We start from the raw sequence: 25,924 nt of genomic DNA on the forward strand, positions 1-25,924 counted from the left end.
ATTTGTTTTAGTACAATCTTAAAAATGTTGGGCAACATACTTCTGGGTAGTTTTAAACCACCAATAATGTGTGCTTTGGGTGAAAACTATATGCACAGTGCAGGGATCGCGGAAGCGGGGGGCTGGGGGCTTCAGCCCCCCCCCCCCCCACTTTTTTCCAAAACCATGTACAAAAACGTAAAAAATGACCATAGGATTGTGATTTTTTGCATGGTCAGCCCCTCCACTTTTGGCTCAGCCCCCTCCCCCACTTTGAAAACGTTTCCGCGGCCCCTGCAGTATTGGTTGACAACTACCCAGTGTTCGATAAACTTTCAAACCATTTTATGTGTAGACAGTATGTTGCCCACCGGATGTTGCCCAACATTTTAAGAGTGTATCATTGCCACTTTCATTCGGAAAATCGAAAACTCCAACAAATTACAACCCCCCCCCCCCTCTCCCGTAACGGCACACGGGGTATTAAAATGGCATACACTATTTTTCACATCGGCCCCGATACATTGTATTTTTTTTTTTAAGTTAAAGTATATCTCTTCTGTTTTTGTGTGCTCTTCTCTATTTTAATTGCTACCCTAGTTTTGACAAGTGTAAGTCCACAACAAATCGACATTATCGTTTCATTCAAATTTTATCGGAGGGAATTTGATCTTTAACATAGCCAGTCCATAATGTGAATTAGACTCGAGTATCATCTAACATGATATTAAACTTTAAAAAAACTATGGCCATTGAATCTTTGTCCAACCGTCAATTCTTTTAGAAACTTTAAATCTTGATTCTTTAGCTATCCACTCTCTCTGGGAAATGTTTTTATCTTCCTTTACAAAGGATGATTACAGAACTTATATTTAAAATAACAGTGATTATATATCAGAAAGCAGCAAGAGTGAAATTTCCAACCATTTCTTGCATGCTTGGGAGGAGGTTTGGGTAAATAAAAAAAAACAGATATATCATTTTCATCGGGCACCCAAAGTCCAAATGTATTGTGAAGCATAATCGCAACATTTTATCAAATAAATCACACACACTTATGCATGGTGTTTCTTCCACACCACAACTATTTTAGGAATACATGTTTGTGAGTGTAATCTAGCAATAAATTGGAAGAATGACAGACATTTTTTTTGGGGGGAGGGGAGTTGGGATTTACCATAACTTGAAATGAATACAGATTTTGAAAAGAAAAGTAACGTGTGACTATGCATCCTTATGAAGGATCGACCAATACTTGATTTGGGAACAAAATATAATTGGTCTGAATAAAAACCACGAATTTCCAGCAGTTATAACCTTTCTCCTGATAACCTCCCCGATATCTACCGGGAAAAGACGAAGATTTACGAGCTTCTAATATTGAGTTGCCGTTACAGAGTAAATATTCAGTCGGCTCACATTAAACAAAACATTCATCAAAAAATCATGGGGTATTGTTTTTTCATTATTTATTCATCTTCATGCAAAAATGCTAATTCATGCATAAAGCGGTATTCCAATGGGATAAAAATATAAAATAACACGTTATTTATAAATATAAAACGTTTTATACATCTCTGCCAGATCAATCCCCCTTCAAATTTCCTCACAGAACATTATATTGAAAATCAAATCTTTATGCAGAAATATACCAATATATGTAAATTGCTAGTAATTTAGGCATGAATTAATATATCAGTGTAATAAACAATATAGTAGTGTGAAGCCTTTTGTATATTTCTTTCAGAGATTTCTTACAGGAAATAATATTGAAAATCAAATCTTCAAGCAGAAATATGCCATTATATGTAAATTACTAGTTATTTCCGTATAAATCAATATTTCAATGTAAATAACAATATAACATTGCAAAACAGGGTTTTCATTTTTTTTGTATAATCTTTGTCAGTTCAATACCTTTGAAATTCCTCTGAGAATTTGTTTTAATCTATAACATAAAATGTTAATTCCCGTACATGAACAGTAATCTATGCATTCATGTAAATCAGCATTCCAATGGTAAATGTAAAGAATACCCATATCTTTATCTGATCAAATACTCCAAAGGCAGAAAATACTATTGAAAATCACAACTTGGTGCCTAAATATGTTAATTTATGTAAATGAGTAACAATTCATGCACAAAGCAGTATGCGATAACCAAATAATAAATTGCCTTAATAAGGGCGGAACTTTTTTTCTATCTTTATCAGATCAATAAGTTCATGTTCTTCACATAACATGTTATTGAAAATCACATCACATTTCCATGCAAAACTATGCTAATTTATTCAAATGAGCAGATAATTAGCATTCCAATGAAATTAAATGAAATATATAAAACCAGTAAAGCTAGCTTTCTAGAACGAGAAAACTTATCAGATGTCCCATGGACAGGATGAGTAGAAAAAACCTTTGGATCTCGCTACCACTAAGTATATCCTGTCATAGAAGAAGTCATAATTTTTGCTACCAAAGTAGTTTTTTTTAATGAGAACAGGGGCCCGTCTTACAAAGAGTTACGATTGGTCCGATCAATTGCAACTATGGAAAGCCAGCAAAGTCAACATATAAAATGCATGTTTGCTCAAAAATTTTATCTACATATGAATGAGTGTATACCCATAAATTCATTGATTTCTTGACAATTTGGTTTGTTTTCCTTTGTTAACAAAGAACATTTTGCAAATTTCCTGCAGAAAAAAATATGACACTGATGGATTTCCATAGAGTTACGATTGATTGGATCAACCGTAACTCTTAGTAAGACGGGGCCTAGGCACTGACGTACCTAGGATTTCCCAGAAGGGGGGCACATTTTTTGGAGGATATTTCGTCCGCGAAAAAATTTGACAAGGAAAAAAAAAAAAAAGGTCTTCAACCACAAATAAAGGATTTCTTACCACAAAAAAAATTTGACAAGCAAAAAAAAAAGGTCTTCAGGTTCAAAAGAGGGGGTACACGTCTGTTTTTATTGCATTTTTACATTAGAAATTATTAATTTGGCTTCTCAAAAGGGGGGCACGTCCCCTGTATCAGTTGTGACTCGTCAGGGGGGGGCAGGCATACGTCCCCTGCATGAGTTGTGACTCGTCAGTGGGGGGCAGTCTGCCACCCCCCCCCCCGTATAGGTATGCTAGTGGGCCTAGGTCATACATAATGGTCACGTATAAGCAGATACCAGAACACTTGCTCACCTAGTCCAGATTGGACCTTGGTGTTTGGAAGTTTTCTTTTCCAGAGCTAACATAGAGGGCACATGACTCCCACTCTCTAATCAGCACCAATCCACTCATCGATAAGATTATAATTGACAGGTTCGAAGGCTCAAGATATGATTTTTGGTGTTGAATTATACTTGTACCAGTAAATTGGTAACGAAGTACACAACGCAGGAAATACATTACATCATTATCACCAATGCTATCGATTTAAGTTTCATACATTTTTTTATCTCATTTATTTTCAGTTCAAAGTTCTTCGATGAATTTTGGTTTCGGGAAGCCGAATATTTCAAAGTCCTTTTCATAAATCTTCCACAGTTTTTGTAAACTGTCCTTTGGCAAGATTCGGAAAGCTTTTTCAAACGTTTCAGTGCTGTTTGTGGGGTGACTATTACTTTTTGACGGATAGTCAACAAATGAGTCTAACTGCAAATCGGTTAGCATGTATTTTGCGTCATCTACGACAGTTTCTAGATTTCCCACGTAATCGTATTTAATCTTACACGGTGCACATATTTTGAACATTTCTTCCCAATGGTCGTCAAAGAATGGCCGCTTAGGTTGAGTCAAAAATTTTACAAATTCTGTCCAAGTTATATTTTCACCCGTTCTCAGCTCTCTCGATGTTGCATGCGGTCTGAATTGCTTCATGATGGTTTTTGCAAATCCCTGGAAGTATTTATCCTTTCGGTACTGAATAATATTCCCATATTTATTGTTGAATGCTGATAGCAAACGCACGAATGGATTGCGCACGTAAATGAACTTCTTGTATGTTTCCAATTTATGTTGTCGATCTCGGGGTGTGAATCCAGCAAGGCGCTTCATGCCGTTGTTAAAGTGGACTTCATCAGATGAAATCTCGCTTAACTTTTTCTTGCTCCCATTCAGTATCATCATCACCCTCTTCCAATTGCTACAGCCAACTTTAGGGACGAAACAATAGAGAAGATTATGTTTGTCATTAACGTATATATGGCGATATGTATTGTCTGTGATAGCGCCTCGAATCAATTCAGGATACTTGGCACAGCTTTGATCTGTCATCTCTCCTCTCAATCTGTTGATTTCACTTTGTATTGACATGAACTGATCTATGGTGTTATTATTTTCATTCGCTTTTTCCTTCATCTCATTGTCCTAAAACGATAAAAGATATAGAAAGATAGAGACCAGGTGAATGTGTCTATGAACAAATCTGCTGCATAAATCCAGAAAATAAGCAACAACCAATGATCGAAAACACTAAATGTAGACATTGTTTTCATTTTAAAATATCAACTTCTAATGGAAAGCAGAACACTATTTCTTTGGAAAAATCAGATCAAAACTTCCAATCTAATCAAAAGTGATATTCATAATGGCGCATAGGATGATAGTAGGATGATTGATCATTCTTTCAAGGTCAAGTTCAGGAGAAAAAGACAGAGCATATCAAAATTAGTACCGTTACCGTCAAAACTTTTCAATTCTGCCGACATGGTGACATTAAGGGTCAAGTCCATCTCAGAAAAATGTTGATATTAATCAATAGAGAAAAATGAGACATGCATTATGCTAAAAGTTTCATCAAAATCGGATGTAAAATAAGAAAGTTATGACATTTTAAAGTTTCGCTATAGTTATCTGCAAAATTTAGACACATACAAATGAGAGAATCGATGATGTCCCTCACTCACTATTTCTTTTGTTTTGTCTTGTTCGAATTATAAATTATTTCAATTTTTACAGATTTGACAATGAGGACCAACTTGACTGAGCCATAAAATGTTAAACAATGGTAATTTAACATGTTCAGGGAGAAATAAAACTTTGTTTCACCTGATAATGAGGAGAAAATTAGAATATTTCATATTTCATATAATAAAATACAAAAGAAATAGTGAGTAATTGATGTCATCATTTCCCTCATTTGCATACCGACCGGGATGTGCATAATATATAACTGTTTTGTGAAATTAATCGAAACTTTAAAATGTAATAACTATTTTATTTTACATCCGATTTTGATGAAATTGTCAGTGTTATGCTTGTTGGATTTTTAGCTTTTTATTCAAATCAACTTTTTGTTGAGGGTGGACATGTCCTTTAAGTGCCTGCCAAGTCAACTTCTAAAAGGTTATTATGGTATCATGCAAACGTATATTATCTCACCAAGTCGTCTTAGCCCTTAAAAATATATAATGTCGCCACAATGACTAGTATCTTTTAAAAGTTAACTAAGTCGACATGAGGATATAATTATCGTCAAGAAGATGCTCTTTGAATAATTCGGTATACTTCAAGGATGATACATACAGCATCAGACATGTCAGACCTGACTGTCTGAAAAGCTTTAATCGATATCAAGGTGTTATTTCAAAGGAGTAAAAACTGATACGCGGACATAAACCCTCTGCAATACAAATCAAACGTTATTAATTTGGATAAAGATAAAAACGAAACACTAAATAAAGAAATAATCATTACATCTTTTTCAGATTTCTGATCAACGGTCTCCGCCTTTGGCTTCTCGGTGAGATTTTGAAGGGAGTCATGATGCTCACGAATTGCCCGATTAGAAAATTGTCCCGCTGCTCCATCTGCTGGAGCGTGGTCTGGCTGTTCCCATGGAAAAGGAGGTGGGATGTTTTTGTGTGGCTTTTCCAAGCTGATGCTTACTGAAAACAAATGGAAAAGTATATTAGCAATGTACTCTTCAATCAAAATTGAGTTTTACAAAATTCGATGCACTTGCCCCAAAACAAAAGACAATATATAAACCCATGATCTACTGTCGTGAAGCTAACAAGGCATAAATTAGATACGTTTTCTCTGCTGTCATGTGGATGCACAAACTATAGTTTGGGTATGGATGTGAGTGCATTTTACAGAACTCAATAAAAATATATAATTATAACATTGAAGTTTTATGATAACAAATTATACTAATATCAATTATAAAGAAGACAATTTAAAAAAATTAACAATAATAATGATGTGGGGAAATAGTCAGTGTGATAATCATAGTAAGAAGTGATCAGACGCTAATACAGAAGGCGAAGGGGCACATCCAACCCCCCCCCCCCCCCTTCCACATTCGTACACACAGCAACTAGCGCATCCTCTGGAAGTTTTAGGGGGAAATATTGAACCCTTGTAACGAAAATGCTGTGCCTCGCCCATTCTGAAATCCTTGATCCGCCCCAGGAACTAACTATATATCAAGGGATGAGATAACCATAGAATTCTGGAAGAAGTCCGACTGCTGTTTGATAACAGAGCAAAAAGATGTTGAAAAAAAACATTTGTACATTACCATCAAATGTCTGGCTTGTTGAAAGGTATACTGCCATGTAGACAAAGCAAACCATGATGAGAGTCATCACACCCCATCGACGCATAAACCTTCCCCGTATCATCCTCATGAGGCCCTGTAATATAAGATGAAGATCAAATTTCAGTTCATTACTATTATCAAACCCCTTCAATGATTAAGTGTCTGTGTTAATGTGGATGATTAGTTGGTTTTGATAATCAAGCTACAGTATTAAAAACAGAATATTATCCTCGGGTCAAATGAGTATATTACGCCTTCTTGGTAAACTTGACTGAGAGCTGCATGTCACTAGTGTGTGTGTGTGTGTATTTGAGTTTTGTCAGACGTGTATCAATCAGATATGATTATTTACGTCTGGGACCGACCTTTAACGTCACCATCCGAAAGACGTGACCAGGGCTCGAACCTCGAACCTCTGCATCAATTTGTAACTTCCCCAAAGCTTGGATTACAGGCGCACGCCACAACGCCCAGTAGTATACAAAGTGTTATAAATATTGGCATATAGATTTCTAATAAATATGGTTAATGTTTCGTATGAAACGAAGTGGAGATTCACCAACGATTACAAAATGCAGTAAAATTTGAGTAACTGTTTCGGATTGTTTTATTTCTCAAATCTAATAAATTTCTTCTATGGTGGACGTGTACTCTTTATAATTTCAGTCATGACAGTGTGCCCCTATAATGAATTCGCCTATCTTTTATTATAGCGACCTCATTATTTGGTAGAAAACGCTATATATTAAAAAAATAAAGACACGGTGCACTTAAGAATCGAAATGGGCACATCATGGGCCCTATATCAAAATTGTGTCCCTGAAGGAATAATGTACTTTTAAAATAATTTTGTCAGCTTTCACAGCAACGTATGTCCTTCATAAATTAATCATAAATCATGAGTTGAATCGGTTTTGACATTTTGATTTAATATACAAGTAGGCCTACATGTACACTAATCTAGACATTCGTAAAGTAGGCCTGTATTCCACAAAACTATATATATAACACATTTTAATGTTTGAAATGAATAATGGATCATTCTGGGGAAAGAGATCCTTTTGCGACAACCACTGTAACCCTAATCCTATATTTTTCCATGCACTTTAGGTGGCTGTCGCAAAAGGAACTCTAATTCCCCATCATGTGAGTTCAATCAGTCTTGCTTATAGAGTACCAAAGTGATGACGTCACAAAAACCTTTGTTTGCATTTCAGCATTTTTTATAACAAATTTTGGTAGAGCATGATGAAAACCCCCCACAACCCAAATTTGGTGGGAATCGGTCCATGGGGGCCTTAGATATGACCTCATGAATACATAATTAGCCCCATTGAAGTCAATGTATTATTGGCTTGGTTCTAAAAGGTACGAACCAAGCCAATAATACATTGACTTCAATGGGGCTAATTATGTATTCATGGGGTCATATCTAAGGCCCCCATGGACCGATTCCCACCAAATTTGGGTTGTGGGGGGTTTTCATCATGCTCTTCCAAAATATGGTATCAAATATGCTGAAATACAAAAAGTGAAAATTGATGATGTCACACTTCTGTACTCTATATAGAGCAATAGACCTGGAACCCTGACATACCTGGTCTGTGTTCAATCTAGAAGAATCCACGTCTATTAGTCCAACATGTGAACATTTGTTAGAATGGTTTAATATAATATCACTATCTGTAAAGCTCCATGCATGATTCCTTCTTGATAAAACAGAAATATAAAAGGATGGAGAACTGATGACAATATAGCGGGACCAAGTTTGCTTCAATGAGTAATGAACAACACTTTAAAATGCCATAATGCTACACGCAGTACATGAAGACGGAATATGAGAAGATATTGATTATTTATTGCATTCTTTCTCGATCCTAACACACATATAGCATTGGCCCCCGTCGATTACCTGTGTTGATACGAAGGCCTAAGTCCAGCGCCTTGAGTAGAGTAACAATACAGATAAGAAAGAAGATTGGATTGTGTGTTTTGAGCAGGCTAGTCTGACCCAACATCATCGTCAATAAGGCTTCCCATTGTTATGGAAATACTATTGACGTTCCCATTGATGTTATGCAATCACCATTGACCAGGATGTATTAGCATCCCTCGAGTGCAAGCATATTGGGCGATTCCGTGGTAAAAATACAAAAATTTGCGATTGCATTTAATGTTTAACAGGTTAAAAAAAACGCGTTAGATGTGGATTTAATTATGATGAAATTCATTTCAGTCAATATAGTCATATTTACCATGAAAAAAACCACAGAGTAAACAAATAAAAATACAAAACTTACATCAAAGACTAATCGGAAACTAAACCGGTTTTCGCGGTTCCAGTTTCTTTACCATATCTCATTCATTCATTAACACACCAACACACCGTCCCAGGCAGATCATTTAAAAATGTTAGAAAATATTAGAAAGAATATAAAGTGTTAATGAGGGGTAGAAAATATGTGAAAATGAAAATACGATAGGAAAAACAAAGAAAAGGGGAAAAGGGAAAAAGAAAGACAACAAAGAATGATAAAGAAAAGATAAGCATAAGTTCATAGAAAATGAAACAAAAGGGAGACAGTGAATTTAAACATTGCATTTTGATTGTTTTAGAAAGGCAATTTGAGCACTTAGAGAATTTGAGAGAGCTACATTATTTGCATTATGATTGGCCACCGAATCAAACGAATTATTTCTGTAAAATCGAGGGAAAATAGTCCAATATAACAAATTTCACTTTTATGTCCTTCGATCACATCATAAAATTTTTATAGCATAATATGATGTAATACTGTAACTTATTGGAATAGTGTTGTTATGTACGTTTTATAAATATTTTAACGGACTAGGGAACAGAATGCTCCGTTATCCGATATACGGTCTCCGTTTCACAACATGCAAGTATTAAAACAATTAGATAATGTTTTAAGAAGTTCATGAGAATGGTGTGTCTTTACCAGCTCAATGTTCTATTGGTGATGACGTCGTCGGTTCATGGGAACACCAGAAGGTGCAGACTTCACTCTAAAAAAAGTCAGTCAAAAATGACTAGATGATAGGGTCAGCTGGGTGCAACTGTTGTTCTATAATCTACATAATCATATTTGACTATTTTTTAGTCGTATGTTACTCGAACAGAGTTATTTTTTACTAGAGTATATGTCATAAATGTTACAAGCATATCAGTTACACCCAGCTGACTACTTGTCTAGTCAATTTGACTTATTTGTTTTAAGACTGTTGACTTCCTTGCCGACTACGGGCTGCAGGTTAGATCTGACGAGGATACTTTTTGGTGGTAAAAAAATTACCCAATATTTTTTTTACAGTGAGAGGCCTGTACCTCAAAAAAAAATCTACGTCTGGGGCGGGATCGCTGGCAATTAGCCAAAAAACAAACATGGTATGAAGCGCAGTAAAGAGAGCCTACAATGAGAGATGAAATGAAGACTGCGTGGCGGAACTTCTTACCACCCTCCTCTGATAGCTGACCCCCCTATTTACACCATTGATATCATCAAAGGGGTACTCCGGCCTGAAAATTATGAAGATTCATTGAGCAACTTGAAAACGCGGGAAAAATCATCAAAATCTGATAACAAATAACGAAGTTATTGAATTGGTGTCATTAAAAGGGTACTCCGTCCGGTCGAAAATGATTACAAAATAATAAAGAAAGATTCATGGAGTAAAACGCTGAAAATGTCATCAAAAACCTGATAATGAAATTATTGATTTTGAAGTTTAGAAATATTTTGTGAAAACAGTTACATGCACGTCATCATGGACTTGTATTATAGATGGGCTGATGGTGTCATGTCTCCACGGCTTTCCGCTTGTTTATGTTGTTTAATGAAATAATATTTTTTTTCATATTTCCTTGTAACAAAATAAATTTTAGTAAGGATTATCTTACAAAGTAAATCAGTAGTAATTTTTTTTCATTATTGGGGGACAGAATTTGATTAAATATAATTTCATATGATAAAATACAAAATGATAAATGGGGATAAATAAATATCATCATCTTGCTCATTGTAAATTCATGAAAGAGTGCTTAGAACTGTAACACCGAAATAATGCAAGACTTCACAATGTCATAACTTCATTATAGGTTATCACCCAATAAGTAAGGTCATCTCTTCCATCATAAAAGACCGAAAATAGAAGGGGGACATTTGATATTGTGTCCCCCTACTATTTTGGGTAGGGGGACACGCCCCCCCCCCCCTGTTCCCCCTGGGATTTCCGCCCATGCTATACAGCAGGTGGTGGGTAATGAATGAGGACAGACTTGCTTGGTTAGCTTCAGTCTTATCAGTTTCCGTTGCTTTCTTTCTCTCTTTCTCGATTTTTTCTTCCGCTCACCATTCCCCCATTATATTCTCCCCCCCCCGTCTCTCTCTAGAATCATAACCCTGTCCCCTCCCTCTCTTCCTCCCTTCTCACGTATTCACCTACTTTCTCCTACTCTTCACTCATTTCTTCTTCTATTCTTTCTCTTCTGTCTTTCCGTTTTCTCTTTTATTTTTATTCCCCATCCTTTATATTTCTTTCCCCTTCTGACTTTCTCTTCTTTTATTTCTGCGTCTTTTCTTCATCTTATTTTTGTTTCTGTTCTTCCACATCTCCTTTATCGTTTTTCTCTGTTATTTACCCCCCCACACACACACACACACACCCCTCTTTCTCTTCTTCTCTCCATTTCCCCTTGCACTTCATGTTTTTCTTTTTCCAGATTTTTCTTCTCTTTTTTAGATTTTTCTCACTCTTCTTTCTGACTTTTCACTCTCAATTTACCTACATCTTCTTTTCTACTATTCACGTCACAAGTTATTTCAAAATGAGAAAAGATTAGATTAGAAAAGATTTTTGTCTTTATAAATATATCATTCAATTGAGACATAACACATCGCTATATCTCGGTTCCGTTTCTCATGGGAAGCGCTGAAATAGTCAGTGCATGAAAATAATCAACGTATAGGTAAAACCTGAAGGATACTCAAATCTTTTGATATTCTTCACCCCATTTTAAACCCTAATGATAATTATACCATTCCAATCTAGTTAATAATGCTTTTCATGCACTCACATCACCAGTTCGAACATTGTTAACCTTCGGCTTTTAATATAATAAAGGGGGACTCAATTGAAAAGTAGCTCATTGAACACAATGGGTTACATTATTTCATTAGCAAACTTGTCATATATACTTGTACGTTATCACAAAACAATCAGAAATACATTGTGAACATTGGAATAAAAAATCATGCTAGTTCGATCTTTATCGTGAATTAAAGGACGGTAAACATTTGATTTCTTGGCAATATTGTGATGTGAAAGTTGTATTGGAAAGTAACAGAAAAGGGAAGTAAAGTAGGTTGATATTTGCCTTATTAAAAATTGTGCAAAAACCCCGGCATTTTCACATTTGCTTATCCAAGGGCTTTGGGTTCACCTCACGAAAATACTAGTTTGTGAAATATGAGTAGCCAGGCCTATGGGTTTTGAGTTTTACTGGTACTTGTCTTCACAGTTACTGTTTCATATTCTCCTACCATCGCAAATTATCTTTGATAATAACTTTAGATCCGTTATTACATCACAATTCGATTATAATAATTGCATTTATATAGCGCTTTATCAATCTACGACTGCTCAAAGCGCTTCACAATAGAGCCATCTGCACCAGCCCGAGTTTTCAATAATAACTTCAGATCCGTTATTACATCACATTTTGATTATAATAATTGCATAAAAAGCGCGTTATCAATCTACCCGGTCACTGGATTCATAGCATTTCAAGCAGCCTGTTAGGTGCACATTTGCTTTCGAGAAGGGCTAAGTGTGGACTGACTCCTTGTACGCTGGAATTCGAACACACGACCCTCTGTTTACAATGCGAGAGTCAGAACCGCTACACCACAGCGCTTCCACAAATTATTTGTCCGCATTGTGTTCTTAACTAATAATATTCACAATCACGATTATACAATGTTTCTAAAACAGTTCTTTACATGTTTCTATGAATACAGATGCTGTTACATCACTACTTATTCTTTTGTATTTTATATCCTGAAATTATAAATACTCAAATTTTCTCTAAGAATGAAAACAAAATTGGATTAACTATTGACATGACTGAGTAAATGTGTAAGATAATCAATGCTGCAACTCATTTTGTTACAATAGAGACATTTTATACACATGTACATGTATGAAGATATGAAATATTTATGTTATCATGCTTGAAATAAGAAAAAGAAAAGTAGGACATGACATCATCAACCCACCTAATGAATATTCATAACGGCGTGCAAATTAATGTTTTCACAAATATTGTTAAACATTAAAATTCAATTAACTTTTTTATCTGTTATCAGGTTTTGATGAACTTTTCAGAGTTTTGCTCAATGAATTTTACTATATTCATTTAGATATAATTATTTTCAGCCCTGAGTGTCCCTTTAAAAAGGGTGTATTACAAATCCCATCTATTATTTTTTATCATTTTAATGATCGAGATTCCGATAACAAAATATAACGGATCTTGAAATGATTTTCAAGCACGATAATAAGTTAATTTCAGCACTTATGAATGCGACAGCCTGTGTATGCCCTATTATGTTAGGTAATATTTTCATATAATATATTACTTTTAGCACTTAATTCGAAATCCAACTTTGGTATTAAAGTGATGTGTATAACAGGAGAAGAATAGGAAAACAGAATTAAGAAAAAAACACAACTCTCTCATTAGTTTTTTTTAAATCTTATTTCATTTAAATCAACAATCTGCATTTATTTTTATTAATCTCTCTCCACCCCCCCCCCCCCCCCCCTCTCTCTCTCTGAAAGCAACTTTCAATTATAGTTAAATCTCCCTGTCATATCGTGTCAGCCATTTGCTTTCCGTAACTTGAAATCAACATTATGAGTTCATATTGCCAAAATCTGATTGCTTTATATAACAGTAAACAATCATGACTTTGATGTTGCACTGGGACATTTAAGAAAATACATTCTACGTTACTGGAAAAACGATACTCTAAATAATTAAAAATAATTTAAATGAATTAATTTCTTGACAACACTTCCATGAAATCGACTAATATGAACTTTATAACAGGTATTTGTTAAATAAAAATAATCAATGATCAATGAAGATAATTTCAGCTCCATCTATGACAATCCAATATTAATATATGTTTTGAATTAAATCACAAATCTGGTACGAACCAAGGTTTCGGATAGCCAAAGAATTGAAAATCATACTTGTATATTTCCCATAACTTGACCAGATCTTCATGAGAGAGTTGTGAGTAGTATTTCTCATAGACACTCCTTTCTGAACTATTCGTTGGTCTACTCGTCTCAGAACCAAGGTATTGTACCTTTCTACCCACTCCCAGTTTATCTAGAAAGTATTTCGACTCTTCAGCAACATTCTCAAGGAGGCCGATGAAATCATACTCTACAGTACAGGGCGAACAAATCTTGTACATCTCTGTCCAATGATCACTGAAATAGACATCTGACATTTCAAACTTTCTTCGTCTTTGTGTATGGGTAAGGTACTGTAAGAACTCTGACCATGTTGCATTCTCGCCGGTCAACAGCTCGGCCTGACTGGCGCTTGATCGCCAACGTTTGATCATTTCTCTCCCAAATCGATGGAAATGTCGATTTTTCCGATAATTTTTTAGATTCTCCAGCTTATTTTTAAATACAGAGAGGATTCTCTCAAAAGGATGTCTCACAAAGAAGAATTTATTATAGTCTTTGAGGATCCGTGTCCTCTCTTCTTGTCCATACGTTGACAGAAATTTAAATTTCCCGTTTATATGAACTTCATCAGATGTTAATCCTTGGACGGAATCTGTTTGATTATCAAGTACCATTAGAATCCTTTTCCAATTGCTGCATCCAACTTTCGGGATGAAACAATAAACCAGTTCATAATCTTCCACCACAAGCATATGCTTTATGGTGTATTCCGATACCGTGTTTGAGTCCATCTCGGCTAATTCGCACTCTTTTTTCAGGTTTGATCGTCGTTCAGATTGCTCACGTTCGATGATCACTTTCGGATCTTCTTTTTCGCTCAAGGAAACATGTCTTCGATTTGTGTGATACTTGGGAAGTGAACCTGACGAAGAAAGACATTGAGAAACAGTGCGTACAAAAAATTACACTTTGAAATATTCCTATAAAACGATATATTAGTAATATCCTGAAGTTTCTTCCATATTCATAATATTGTTAAAGGTCTATTTCAGCGAAGACTATCAACACATCTTTCCACATGAGTGAGTACTACTTACTTTTAAAAAGTTCGTGAGAAATGATTTTCCAAAGCTTGGAAAAATTCATATGGGTAAAAGTAAATATAAATCATGAAGAGCGCATGGACTTTAGCTAAGGAGGTTGATTGATTGATTGATTCTTTGGCCAAAAAACTCCCTCGAGTGACTCCCCCTCCCTCACTCATCCACATGATATCTCTATATCTGGTTTACGTGTAGCAGTGATTGAGTTTTCATCTGTTATTCCTTGTCATGCCAAGGAAAAATGTGGAGAAACAAGTATGAAATGAATTATGAAATATAAATCCCCCTTTTGGGCTTTAGATAACGAGACTTAATAAATAAAACATGCTGGAGATTGCTGATATGAAGTTTTGTTTTCATCGGTTTGTTTAATTTGTATGTCCTCAGATCCAACTGGCACAAACAGCTTAAAAGTTATGTGTACCTATATAGGCTTAAGTGTTCATTTGGGTAGAATTCTTTAAAAAAATGCAATGTATGTGTTTTATTTACAATTATCCTTAATTCCCCTCAAAAGAGATAAATGCACGACACGGTAAGTTTTTTTGGCCGTGACCGTGAAAATTAACATTTTCGCGCAAACCGATTTCTGCGAGCTTTATAAAAGTGGACATTAAAAACAAAGAATCATCAAAATTATATCAAGAGGCATCCAGCCTCCTGCCACTGGTACGCTAGTGCATAGAGCTTAAAGCATTTTGCATTTTCAATTCATTAATGAATGACAGATGAAAAGCTGAAAAACAAACATCATATCGTAAACTTTGGAAATAGAAATAAACGAAATAAAAATGAAAACGGGCCCTCGTCTTCCTTTTATATAAGAATAATTTCTCCATGCAATTTTTTTCCCCAAACCATACCCAATGTTCAGTGATGTTTTACCAAAGAGAGGGCCCCCATGAGTACACGCCCCCGTATTTAAGTGACTACAATATACCCCAGTGCTCAAACGGATGAGGAATGATCCGACTTACCTCTCCCTTCTGTAATTGAAGCGACGTAGAAACCCATCTCCCATGCCACGATCATCACCATGGCGACCATACACAAAGCACACCATCTCAGCATGTATCTCTTCATTGACAAAGAGTCAAAATCATCCAGACTAGTTCTGTTACAATGAAGGAGATCAGACAGACATGGAGAAAGGGCGGAAAATATGAGATGGGGAGATCAGACAGAGACACAAGAGATGCAAAAAAGGAGATGGAAGAGGAGGAGAGAAATGGAGAGAGAAAAATAAAGGCATGACATAGAAAATCAAAATGAAATAGTCGAATGTAGTCCGATTTAATCCAAAACTGAAACCGTTTAGGCTTATACATCGTGTTGATATGGCGTACGTACCGTGGGTCACGGTATGGGGAGCAGGAACAAAAACATTGAGTTACTTATTGAGCGCGCGAAGCGCGCTCACTAGCCAGGTACACTGACCTACAAAGAGACATTTTCAGGATCGATCGAGAATATGGTTCTTATCAAATAATGCAAGCGCGAGGGGCGAGCCGAAAACTTTTGATATTCAGACCTGAATACAGTACAATCTAATAATTAGCTTTTGTAATCATGCCACTTATCTCACTAAATAAGCAATGTTACACACTGCCTTGTCAAGTATTCAGGTCTGAAATAAGTGTTCTGTTTAAATTAATAACAGTCTTTAATTTAATCGCTATATAAACGTTATTATTGTTTTTTCTGTCCTTGTTGTTGCTGCTGCTGCTCCTTATGTTTTGGTTGTTGTCGAACATAAAGATTAAAGGGCTCCCCAACCATGCCAACCATTACCCTAAAATAGTGAAATAAATTACTAGTAGATAGTGTTAATGACAGGGTGACGTTTTATCAGAACAAAGCGACCTGGCGCAATTTCATTAAGCTATTGTAAGTATAGAGAGACTTTAAGAATAATTGGTTGTCATTTCTTGTGGTAAATGATGTATTCACCATTAATGTTCATTGGTGATTTAACACGCCGGTAAGAATGGTGCAGTCGTTCTTAACTTAGGAACAGCATTATGAGACCCCCCCCCCCATTTGGTGTATAAAAAAAAAAATCAAATTTCGTCAGCCTGAATTACCCCCCCCCCCCTCCCCCCCTCTTCCCCTCTTCTCTCTGTCACATTCTCTTCATATTGAATGTATCACTACTCATTAGGACTCAGCTTAAAACTCATCTTTTCCCTACATATACTCACATCTTGTGGATTCTTCAAATGGGTAAAAGACAACCGAGTCATAATTTTCGGCATGATCAGATGATATCACATGATGATGATGTTCTACGGCATCATGTTCGGGTATGTCCATTATCAATCGCAATTAAAGTAGACAACTGAGTATGAACAGCAACTTTACGGTCATTTATAGCTCTCTTAAGATGCAATCCAAGCACGGTTTTTCAATTTTGGGTCATCACGGTGAGGAGAAAACTAGGAACAAAACTGTACATAGGTTTTGCATACCATCTGCTCAAAGGCATCGTTCACAAGCTTCACATAGGTAAGCCTTTTTGACGAACGATTATGCTGGCATGACTCTTCGCAGTGAATGTATAGTAATGGTGGACGAAATATTGATTATTTTCAGGAGACGAGAGTTTTTTTTTATTGTCCTGAACGATTAATATGTCTCACAAAGGTTCTTGGGCCCACGAAAAATAATCATTCAATGCATACGGACTATTATTATTAAGAAGGTTTTTTTAATGTGCATGCTTAAGTTATTCATTTATTTTTTGACATCATAAGAGCTATAAGTTAAAAGGGGGACACCATAGTATACGGAGTTCTAAATGGACCTCCACTCATCATCATTCGATCAGGACTCAGGGTACCATTAACAAGTATTTTGTCATGTTTCCCCTTCCCTTAACAATGCCTTCAATTATTACTTTCATTTCAATAGTATAGGGTTGAATATTGACTGAGCATGTTGTCTACCTTTAATTGCATTGACATTAAATACCTTGCCCCCCCCCCCCCCTTTCCCGATTATATCCCTTCGATGACAAGGGCTTTCCACCCTTCTCCTAATGTCTGCTATTTTCCCCGATATTCTCGTATTATAACGTATTTATTTTCCTAATACTCAGCTCGTGGATGAAAATTGTAACTACACAGAATGTTATTGAACAACACTCCAAAACATACACCATAGAATAGTTTAAAAAAGGTATATTTGATATATAACAGGATTTATGATAAATGGTAAATATTTCGAAAATAATGCACCTGATCCAAACTTAACCCCTCGCTATTTTTGCCTCATCATGATGTGTGTATTGGTACACATGAAGGTCTGATTGTGAACTTTGACTGAATGGCTTCATTTCTTTCCGACTATTTCGACTAGAGGTGTTATTTTTAAAACAATTACAGAAACACGATAACAATTTCTTCGGTTGTATAATATTTGTCATAATATTATATTCATAATTCTTCGTGTTCTATAAAAATGTCTGAGATAAAATAGTTAAATTGGAGTAACATGACCCCTATAAAATATTCACATTTTAATGCCCTTAAAAATGGTGACATGGGAAAGTAAAAATCCGATGCCGTTCCCATTGCCACTCATTCTAAACACACACCTAAAACGGGTTTTAAAAAATCATACTTACTTGGAATTCATCGCGGGCTCTTCTCTGATCCTTTGCCCCTCTCCGTCATTCATTCATTTTGAAAAAAAAATATTTGTAACACGCTTTCTATATCAAGTAAGAAGCCAGCGTTACTTTACACAATTCAATCATCTGACATGACGTTATATTTTCTGTTTCAACAGATGGACCTATATAGAGCCTGCATAAAGTGCCTGTAGATGCTTCTCTTATGCCAAATCTTTTATGAGTACATCCTAATTCATACTGTTTTAAGTGTTGACATTTTAAAGTCAGACCGTTTAAACAGATCAGTGTTTGCGTTGCTCACGACATATTCGGGAATCAAATAGCATGTTTGACTTTGCCTTCGATGGGGCTATATATATTTAGTATTGAGATAATGAGTCCCTTTGGAATTCGATCATTGGTGATTTTGCTTTCCTACTGAAAGCGATGATATGTGTGTTTATCTATCTTGTTAACAGTCTCGGTTTTATCAAATTATGGCCGTGTGTGCATCATTTTGGAAACGTAAATATGGAAAATCTGAAAAAATATATTTTTTTGGTACATAATCTAGCAGCAGCTTAGACAAGAGGGGGATGGGGAAGAAATGTTCAGTTCAGTTCAGTTTATTTTTCATATCTCATAAAATATCAAATACAATGTAACGTCAATCGAAAGACAGTAAATCATTAATAATAAAATAATACAATACATCAAAATTATTCATAATAAATAAGACAAATGTTATACAATTGAACGTTCAGATTGGAGACAGATATATCAGTAAGATGAGGATATGAAAGGCAAACTATTAAAAAGCAGAGCTTGTAATTCATAGTTTCCCTATTAAAATTATAAGTAATTGTCAACTGTTGCAAGAAAGGCATATATTAGAAATCTATTTTAAAGGGGTACTCGAGCGTGTCGGAGCTGAATATAATTATATCTTAAATCCAGCAAAACGCTGAAAATTTCATCAAAATCTGATAACAAATAACGAGGTTAATTATTGAATTTTAAACTTAAGTAGTATTTTGTGAAAACAGTTACATGCACGCCGTCATGAATATTCATTATGTCATTTCCCCACTTTTCGTTTTCCTGCGTTTTTACATTAATTCACAACTCTTTCATTTTTCATAAATGCATAGGCGGATCCAGGAGGCCCGCCCCCCCCCCCCCTATTGGCGGAGCAAAAAAGCGAAAAGGGGGGAATGAAAAGGAGGGAAAAGAGGGGAGGAAAAAAGGAGGAAAAAAGTGAGGAAGAAAAGAGGAGGAAAACGAGTGAATAAAATAAGGTGAGGGAAAGACTTTCATATCAATATATGAAATTTTCACTCGCGCTTCGTGCTCGCATTGCATGTTCGATGAAATACATATCTTGCTCAGTAGGCTGATATGGAGCTTAAAATATCAAGTTTTGAAGCCATTATTATACAAAACATATTTCAGCTCAGACATCGAACTGTATTATTTTGCATGATTTACAAATTGATTTTGAAAAAGTGCTCTTTAAAAATGTTCGTTTTATTGTCTGAGAATCAAAATTTTCAGCTCGCACTGCGCACTCGCATTATTTGATTCGACGAGTACCTATTATATTATTTTCTTCGTGTATTGCATAAAGTTTTCAAAATATCCCTTTTCATGTTTGATTTTCAAAACCATGGTCCAAACCTATCAGCTAGCCCTGCGCGCACGCATCTTGCTTGGTGAGTAATGTATACCTCGAGATTTATAGTAATTCTTTAACAAACTTCTTAAAAATCCCCTTTTCATGACAATTATCAAAAACTTCGGCTAGCGATTTGCCCTCGCATTAATTGTTGAAAATATATTAACCCACGAATCCTATTCATAATTGCAAGTGTCTATATATAGTTTTCAGGCATTAATGTCAACAAATTTTGTGCGCTCATTGACTTATTAGATTAATAAATAAGATAATATTAAATTTTCATGAATTCCTAATTATCAAATTGTCCCATTTTTCAGAAAGGATTATCGATAAGTTTTATCTCGCACCTATAGGAAGATAGTCATCATTCTCATATGATGACAAATTGCCCAGCGGCGTAACAGGGGTCGGTGGCCAGGGGGGGCAAGAGCCAAACAACTCCCTGTCATATCATAATATGAACAGGCGTAATGGTATAATAAGGCGACGATTTTGAGAGGGTCAGATATTGCGTATCAGGCAGATTTTATCTTTAAAAAAAAAGTTGCGAGCGAGCGAAGCGAGCGAGCAAAATATTTGACATTTTTAATACGAAAATCCAATTTTGTGTTAGATTTTGACGTGATATCCAGAGAATAATATATCACTCTTCGCTCTTTCCATTCATTTTTTGTGGTCTGTACGCCACTGTGAACAGGAATATTTGCGGCAATAGTGCATGAGAAAGAGTAAAAAAAAAAAACGAGGGGCGCAGTATAGCGCATGTGCTAAAAAGCTGCTTAATATAAGTTCCGAGCGAGCGAAGCGAGCGAGAAAAAAAATCCCCATTTCATGAGAATCTAACTTTGAGATAATTTTTTAGTTTATGTTCAGTAAATAAAATCATATCCTACACTTTACCTTTGCTTTTTTTTTCTTGGTTGTAGAAGTTTTGGGGACCATGACCCAACCCTATACGGCAGTGTTATGCGGTTGGGGTTCGGGGCGGAGCCCCCGGAACTTTTTGATATCACAGCCATTCAAACCTCGCAGATTGCCGCTATTTTAAATCAAATCGCAGGTATATACAGAATATAGCTTTTACACAACACTCTTCTTCAACCCAGTTGAACCAAATATTTTGAGGGGGCAAAACAGAGCAATGTGGAAAAATTGTAAAAAGTCGCCAGCGAGCAAAGCGAGCTGGAAAAGAAATGCCTGATGAAATTGAATTCTGTGATAGATTTTTCCATTATATTCAGTGAATAACACATTTCATTGTTTCCATTTATTTCAGTATACGTTGTCTCCTATAATTTCTTTTATTTCCTCTTGGGTGTGGAACCAAGACCCCTCCCCCCGCGCCTGTACGCCAGTGATTAAACGTAAAGCTTAATGTATGAAGGGTCCCTACAGGGGGCGTTATAGAGCCATTTGAAAATTATAGATGAAGAACCCCTACAGCGTGGGGTCTGGGGCAAAGCCTTATTTGCATAAAATTTAGCAAGCTTATAGCACAAATTTGTATGCAGTCCATCTTTCTTCCCGCTCTTTATTTTCAATCCTCGGCAGCCCGGTCGTGTTATTTTTTTTTCTTGTCCCTTTTCTTTGTTTTCCAATTTAGTTTTTGACAAATTCCATTCTACCTTTATTTCCCGCTATTGTTTGCCTTTTTGTCATCTTTTAATTTATTTCCCATCATGCAATTGCATTACATAGGCCTATTTCGGAATGATTTGTTCTTTCTCAAATGTTCTTTTTCGTTCCTTTTCCCGCTTTCCTTCCTTTTTCATTATTTTTTTTGCTTCGTTTTCTTTTCTTTTTCCCCTTTTCCTTTCCTCCTTTCCCCTTTCCTTTCCCTTTCTTTCTCCCTCCTTGTTCTTTTTTCCCGTTTTTTTTTTATTTTCCCGGTGAAATCCGCCAGGGGGGGCAGTTTGCCCCCCCTGCCCCCCCGCCTGTTACGCCACTGAAATTGCCTTGGAATGTCAGAATAGTGTCCATTTTTTTAGGTCTAAATCTCAATTTTTTCCGCTCTCGCTTCGCGCTCGCATTGTTTAGTTAAATATAATTATCCTAGTCATGATTGCAATAAAATGCTTAGAATGTCATTTTTAGGTCAGATGTGTCAAAAAAATTCAGCTTGCGCTTCGCGCTCGCATTATTTGATTATTGAAATATGTATCGTCGTATTATACAGCGCGCATCAATAAAAACGGGACAGTTTTGAAGTCTATCAAAATCTTGTTTGAAATTATAATGTCTATTTTATTATGTTTATAGATGCTCTTAAGTCTTTATCTTTAAAATGCCATTAGAAAAACAAGTTTTGTTCATGCTTGAGCGAACACGAAACGTTATTGTCAGGGGTTCCAAAAACAGGCTTGCGCCAAATGGCAGAAAATAAGAATATATTGATGATCAGTCTTTTAGCTAATCAGCAGCCTCCTCTTAACATTTTTGTTATCTTTGCCATGATTTTTTAATTATGCTGTCAAAATTAATTTACAAATCTACATGCATTGATTTACTTGAGCTAGGGAAGGAATACATTTTTTTTTTCATAGGGGCTATTTTTACCATATTGGGGCGATGGCTGAATTTTGGGGGTATTTCTTTAATTTCAAGGCCTGGGTATTTTTTTCCCAATGAGTAATTATGCTCTGAAAGCATATCTCATTATTCTGATGTATGTAGAATATTTATTTTCTTAATTTTCTTGAATATTGATGGGGCAGATATTGCGGCAACTTTAGAAAAGATGGTCGCCCGAAAGCATTCAATTTTTTGATATTTTATGGCGATTTCGGCTGTCATGAGGAAGAAAACACCCGTCGCTCTCATGTTTTCCCTACACTGACCAGAATTGTTTTGTGTTTTCATTTCAATAGATTATCTTTTAGCATTGAATATTCCTTCATTAGTAAGAAAAAAACTTTATTGTCATCCCAAGCTAGGAGATTTGAATTGTTAATGGGGAGAGCTCGCGGATTACAAAAAATTCATTTTATTATGTGCAACAAAGATTATGATGCCTTTGAAAGACATGAATGCTTTTGTCAAGGGGACATTGATTCCTTGAACAAGTTAGATTGTGAGCTTGAAAGGACAATATTAATCAACAAGAAAGGATCCATGTTTTTCAAAGGCACTATAACCTTTGTAGCACAAAAATTAAATGATTTTAGTAAATTACAGCTCTCCCATTAACAAAGCAAATCCCCTTATCTGGGTTAACAATTTTATAAAGGAATGTTCAATATTAAAAGATATCATATTTAAAAAATAATAATTCAAGTAAATCAAGTTTTGTAAATGAATTTTGACAGAATAATTAAAAAATTATGACAAATATAATGAAAAGGTTAAGAGGCGTCTGCTGATTATCAAGAAGTCTGATGATTGATATTTTCTCATTTTCTGCCATTTTGGCGCAAGACTTTTTTGAACCCCTGACAAAAACGTTTCGTGTTCGCTCAAGCATGAACGAAACTTATTTTTCTAATGGAATTTGAAAGATAAGACTTAAGAGCATCTATTAACATCAAAATAGAGACATTATGATTTCAAACAAAATTTTGACAGACTTTTCAAAACTGTCTCGTTTTTATTGATACGCACTTTATAGTTACATACGAATCTTGTTCAGGATCACAAACATTGCCCAGAATGTTCCATTTTCAGGACAAAATACACGAAATTTCCAAAAAAATTAGCTCGCGCTTCGCGTTCGCACTATTTATGATAGGGCTTATTGGATTATTATATATGTATGATGTTTTATAAGAATATGGCCAAGAAGTGACTTTTATAGAACTAACCCTTCAAAACAAACAAAATCAACTTTGAGCAGCCGATCGGGGAAAACATGGGTGAAAATGCCCCCCCCCCCCTATTGGCGAAAGCTGGATCCGCCCCTGTAAATGTGTGTATCATGCTTTCCTTGTAACAAGAAGTTGCAGCAATGAATTTCTTATGCATTAAAGAATCCATTTTTTTTTCATTCTAGGAAAAACTTGAATAAGTATAGTTTTATATTATAAAATACAAAATAATAAGTGAGATATGATAATTTTAGCTTTCCCCATCGCATATTCACGAAGACACGTAAAGAACTGTTTCACCGAAATAATGCAAAGCTTTAAAATGTTATGACTTTGTTATTCCTTGTCCGATTATGCTGAAATTTTCAGTTTTTTGTTTGTCTGATTTTACTTTATCTGTTCAAATCATATTATTTTCAAAATTGGGTACCCTTTTAGGTAAATTGACAAATAATGCATGCATCAATTTAATAAAAAAAATATATACTTGCCAACACTGACTATTGAAAGGGCGGTAGACTCGAGGGGGCGGTGCGACGGTATGGCAGGGAAATGGTAAATGCCGGGCTAGGCCGTCCGATTTATTTTCCTACAGTTTTTCCCCCTGACAAGTGTATGTGCGCATGGCCACTATCCATCTCCTGGATATGTATTTACCAACCAATGAACTTTTGTGCACTCCAGCAAATGCATGAGCTGGCGGAGGAGGCGCAGAACCTGGGGTAGGCTCCAGGCTTCTTTTTTTTTCTTTTTGAATTTATAATCACCTTGAAATTCAATTTCGTTTAAGTGATTTCGACTTATTTTGAGCGCAAGCCAAATACATAGAAAGTGACATATATTAAAATCATGAGGCGATCGAAGGACTTAATATCCAATAAGTGATATATGACAAATAAGCCAAATAAGGCAAAAACAGCCAAAGAAAAATCATAGGCCTAATGATGGTTCCCAGCTATTGTGGGCTCATCCGCCAAAGGAAATAATACATTCTAGGAAGGAAAATATCACAATGATTTGTAGGCTTTATATATATTCCATTTTGTATGAGATATCTTTATGTAGCATTGATAGATACATGTCTGTCACGATTCAAGAAAACCTACTTGTGTTTTGTTCAGTCTCGCCACTATTTTTATCGAACAGTGATACATTTTTCATAATAAGTTCTTTCCTAAATTGGGATTCAAACTCATAACCTTGCCATTGTAAGCGCATGGATTATCCCATTGTATTGCATTAATTATATTATACAATTCCGATTAAACAATGAGTTCAATTTTGACTAAATTATTAAAAGAAATATTTTCTTTGTAACAATTTATAGAAAAGATGAAACATTTCTCTGTATTCAGACATGATATATAAGACAATCCATCCCAAAACCAACAATAAAGTAAGTCACCAGAGAAGGTTCTCTGGAGATAACCAAAATAGTAATTTGGTGTTAAAAAAGGCAAAAATAAGAAAATTAGCTTGTCTGAAACAGTAATTCGTCATCTTTATACTGTCAACAATTTTAAAACTAAATAATTTTCTTTTTAATCATTTTGTGTGGCTTTTGTTGGTTTTGGAGGGGCTGGTCACATATATTCTTTCATTCAGGTCTGAATTTCAAACAACCCTTTAAAAGTCCACAAAAATGTGAACAAAGTAGTCCTGTATTTTGTGATTAACTCAAAATCAAATAATTATTTTCTCCAGAAGAGAACTGTGGAGGCAGTTTGAGGCAGTATGCCTCCTTGTAATGCATTATCTGATATCTTTACACTGATTTGTAAAAACATGATAATATATCAAGAAAAGGAAAGTGATATATCAAGCTGTACTTCACACAGAATTACCTAAAATGGATTGAGCTCCTTTTGGAATGACACTGCTTATAAGGTGGATATTTGATTTTAAAAAGAAAGAAATTATTTCATACAGTCGATAGAAGGCACTCCAGCACAATCAAGCAACAAATCATACAATCAAA

At 35.4% G+C, this 25,924-nt stretch overlaps 2 protein-coding genes across 3 annotated transcripts; both read right to left on the bottom strand.

Annotated features, from left to right (window-relative positions):
- Positions 1 to 1,431: 1,431 nt before the first annotated feature.
- LOC129256832 (carbohydrate sulfotransferase 11-like) lies at positions 1,432 to 8,541 on the bottom strand. Its single transcript, XM_054895027.2, has 4 exons — positions 8,120 to 8,541; positions 6,502 to 6,616; positions 5,673 to 5,863; positions 1,432 to 4,343 (listed from the first exon to the last, which is right to left on the bottom strand). The coding sequence occupies exons 2-4, from the start codon at positions 6,608 to 6,610 to the stop codon at positions 3,450 to 3,452; spliced, it is 1,194 nt and encodes a 397-aa protein (XP_054751002.2). The 5' UTR covers positions 6,611 to 6,616; positions 8,120 to 8,541; the 3' UTR covers positions 1,432 to 3,449.
- Positions 8,542 to 11,380: 2,839 nt separating this feature from the next.
- LOC129256663 (carbohydrate sulfotransferase 11-like) lies at positions 11,381 to 18,819 on the bottom strand. 2 transcript variants are annotated; one of them, XM_054894862.2, is made up of 3 exons: positions 18,481 to 18,819; positions 15,833 to 15,969; positions 11,381 to 14,674 (listed from the first exon to the last, which is right to left on the bottom strand). In XM_054894862.2, the coding sequence occupies exons 1-3, from the start codon at positions 18,531 to 18,533 to the stop codon at positions 13,746 to 13,748; spliced, it is 1,119 nt and encodes a 372-aa protein (XP_054750837.2). In that variant the 5' UTR covers positions 18,534 to 18,819; the 3' UTR covers positions 11,381 to 13,745. The 2 variants fall into 2 exon arrangements, with proteins under 2 accessions (XP_054750837.2, XP_063951126.1); XM_064095056.1 differs by lacking the exon at positions 18,481 to 18,819 and adding an exon at positions 17,057 to 17,450 and having other exon boundaries at positions 11,382 to 14,674.
- Positions 18,820 to 25,924: the final 7,105 nt, after the last annotated feature.

This window comes from Lytechinus pictus, chromosome 1 (assembly GCF_037042905.1).
Source record: "Lytechinus pictus isolate F3 Inbred chromosome 1, Lp3.0, whole genome shotgun sequence".
Classification (NCBI taxonomy): domain Eukaryota; kingdom Metazoa; phylum Echinodermata; class Echinoidea; order Temnopleuroida; family Toxopneustidae; genus Lytechinus; species Lytechinus pictus.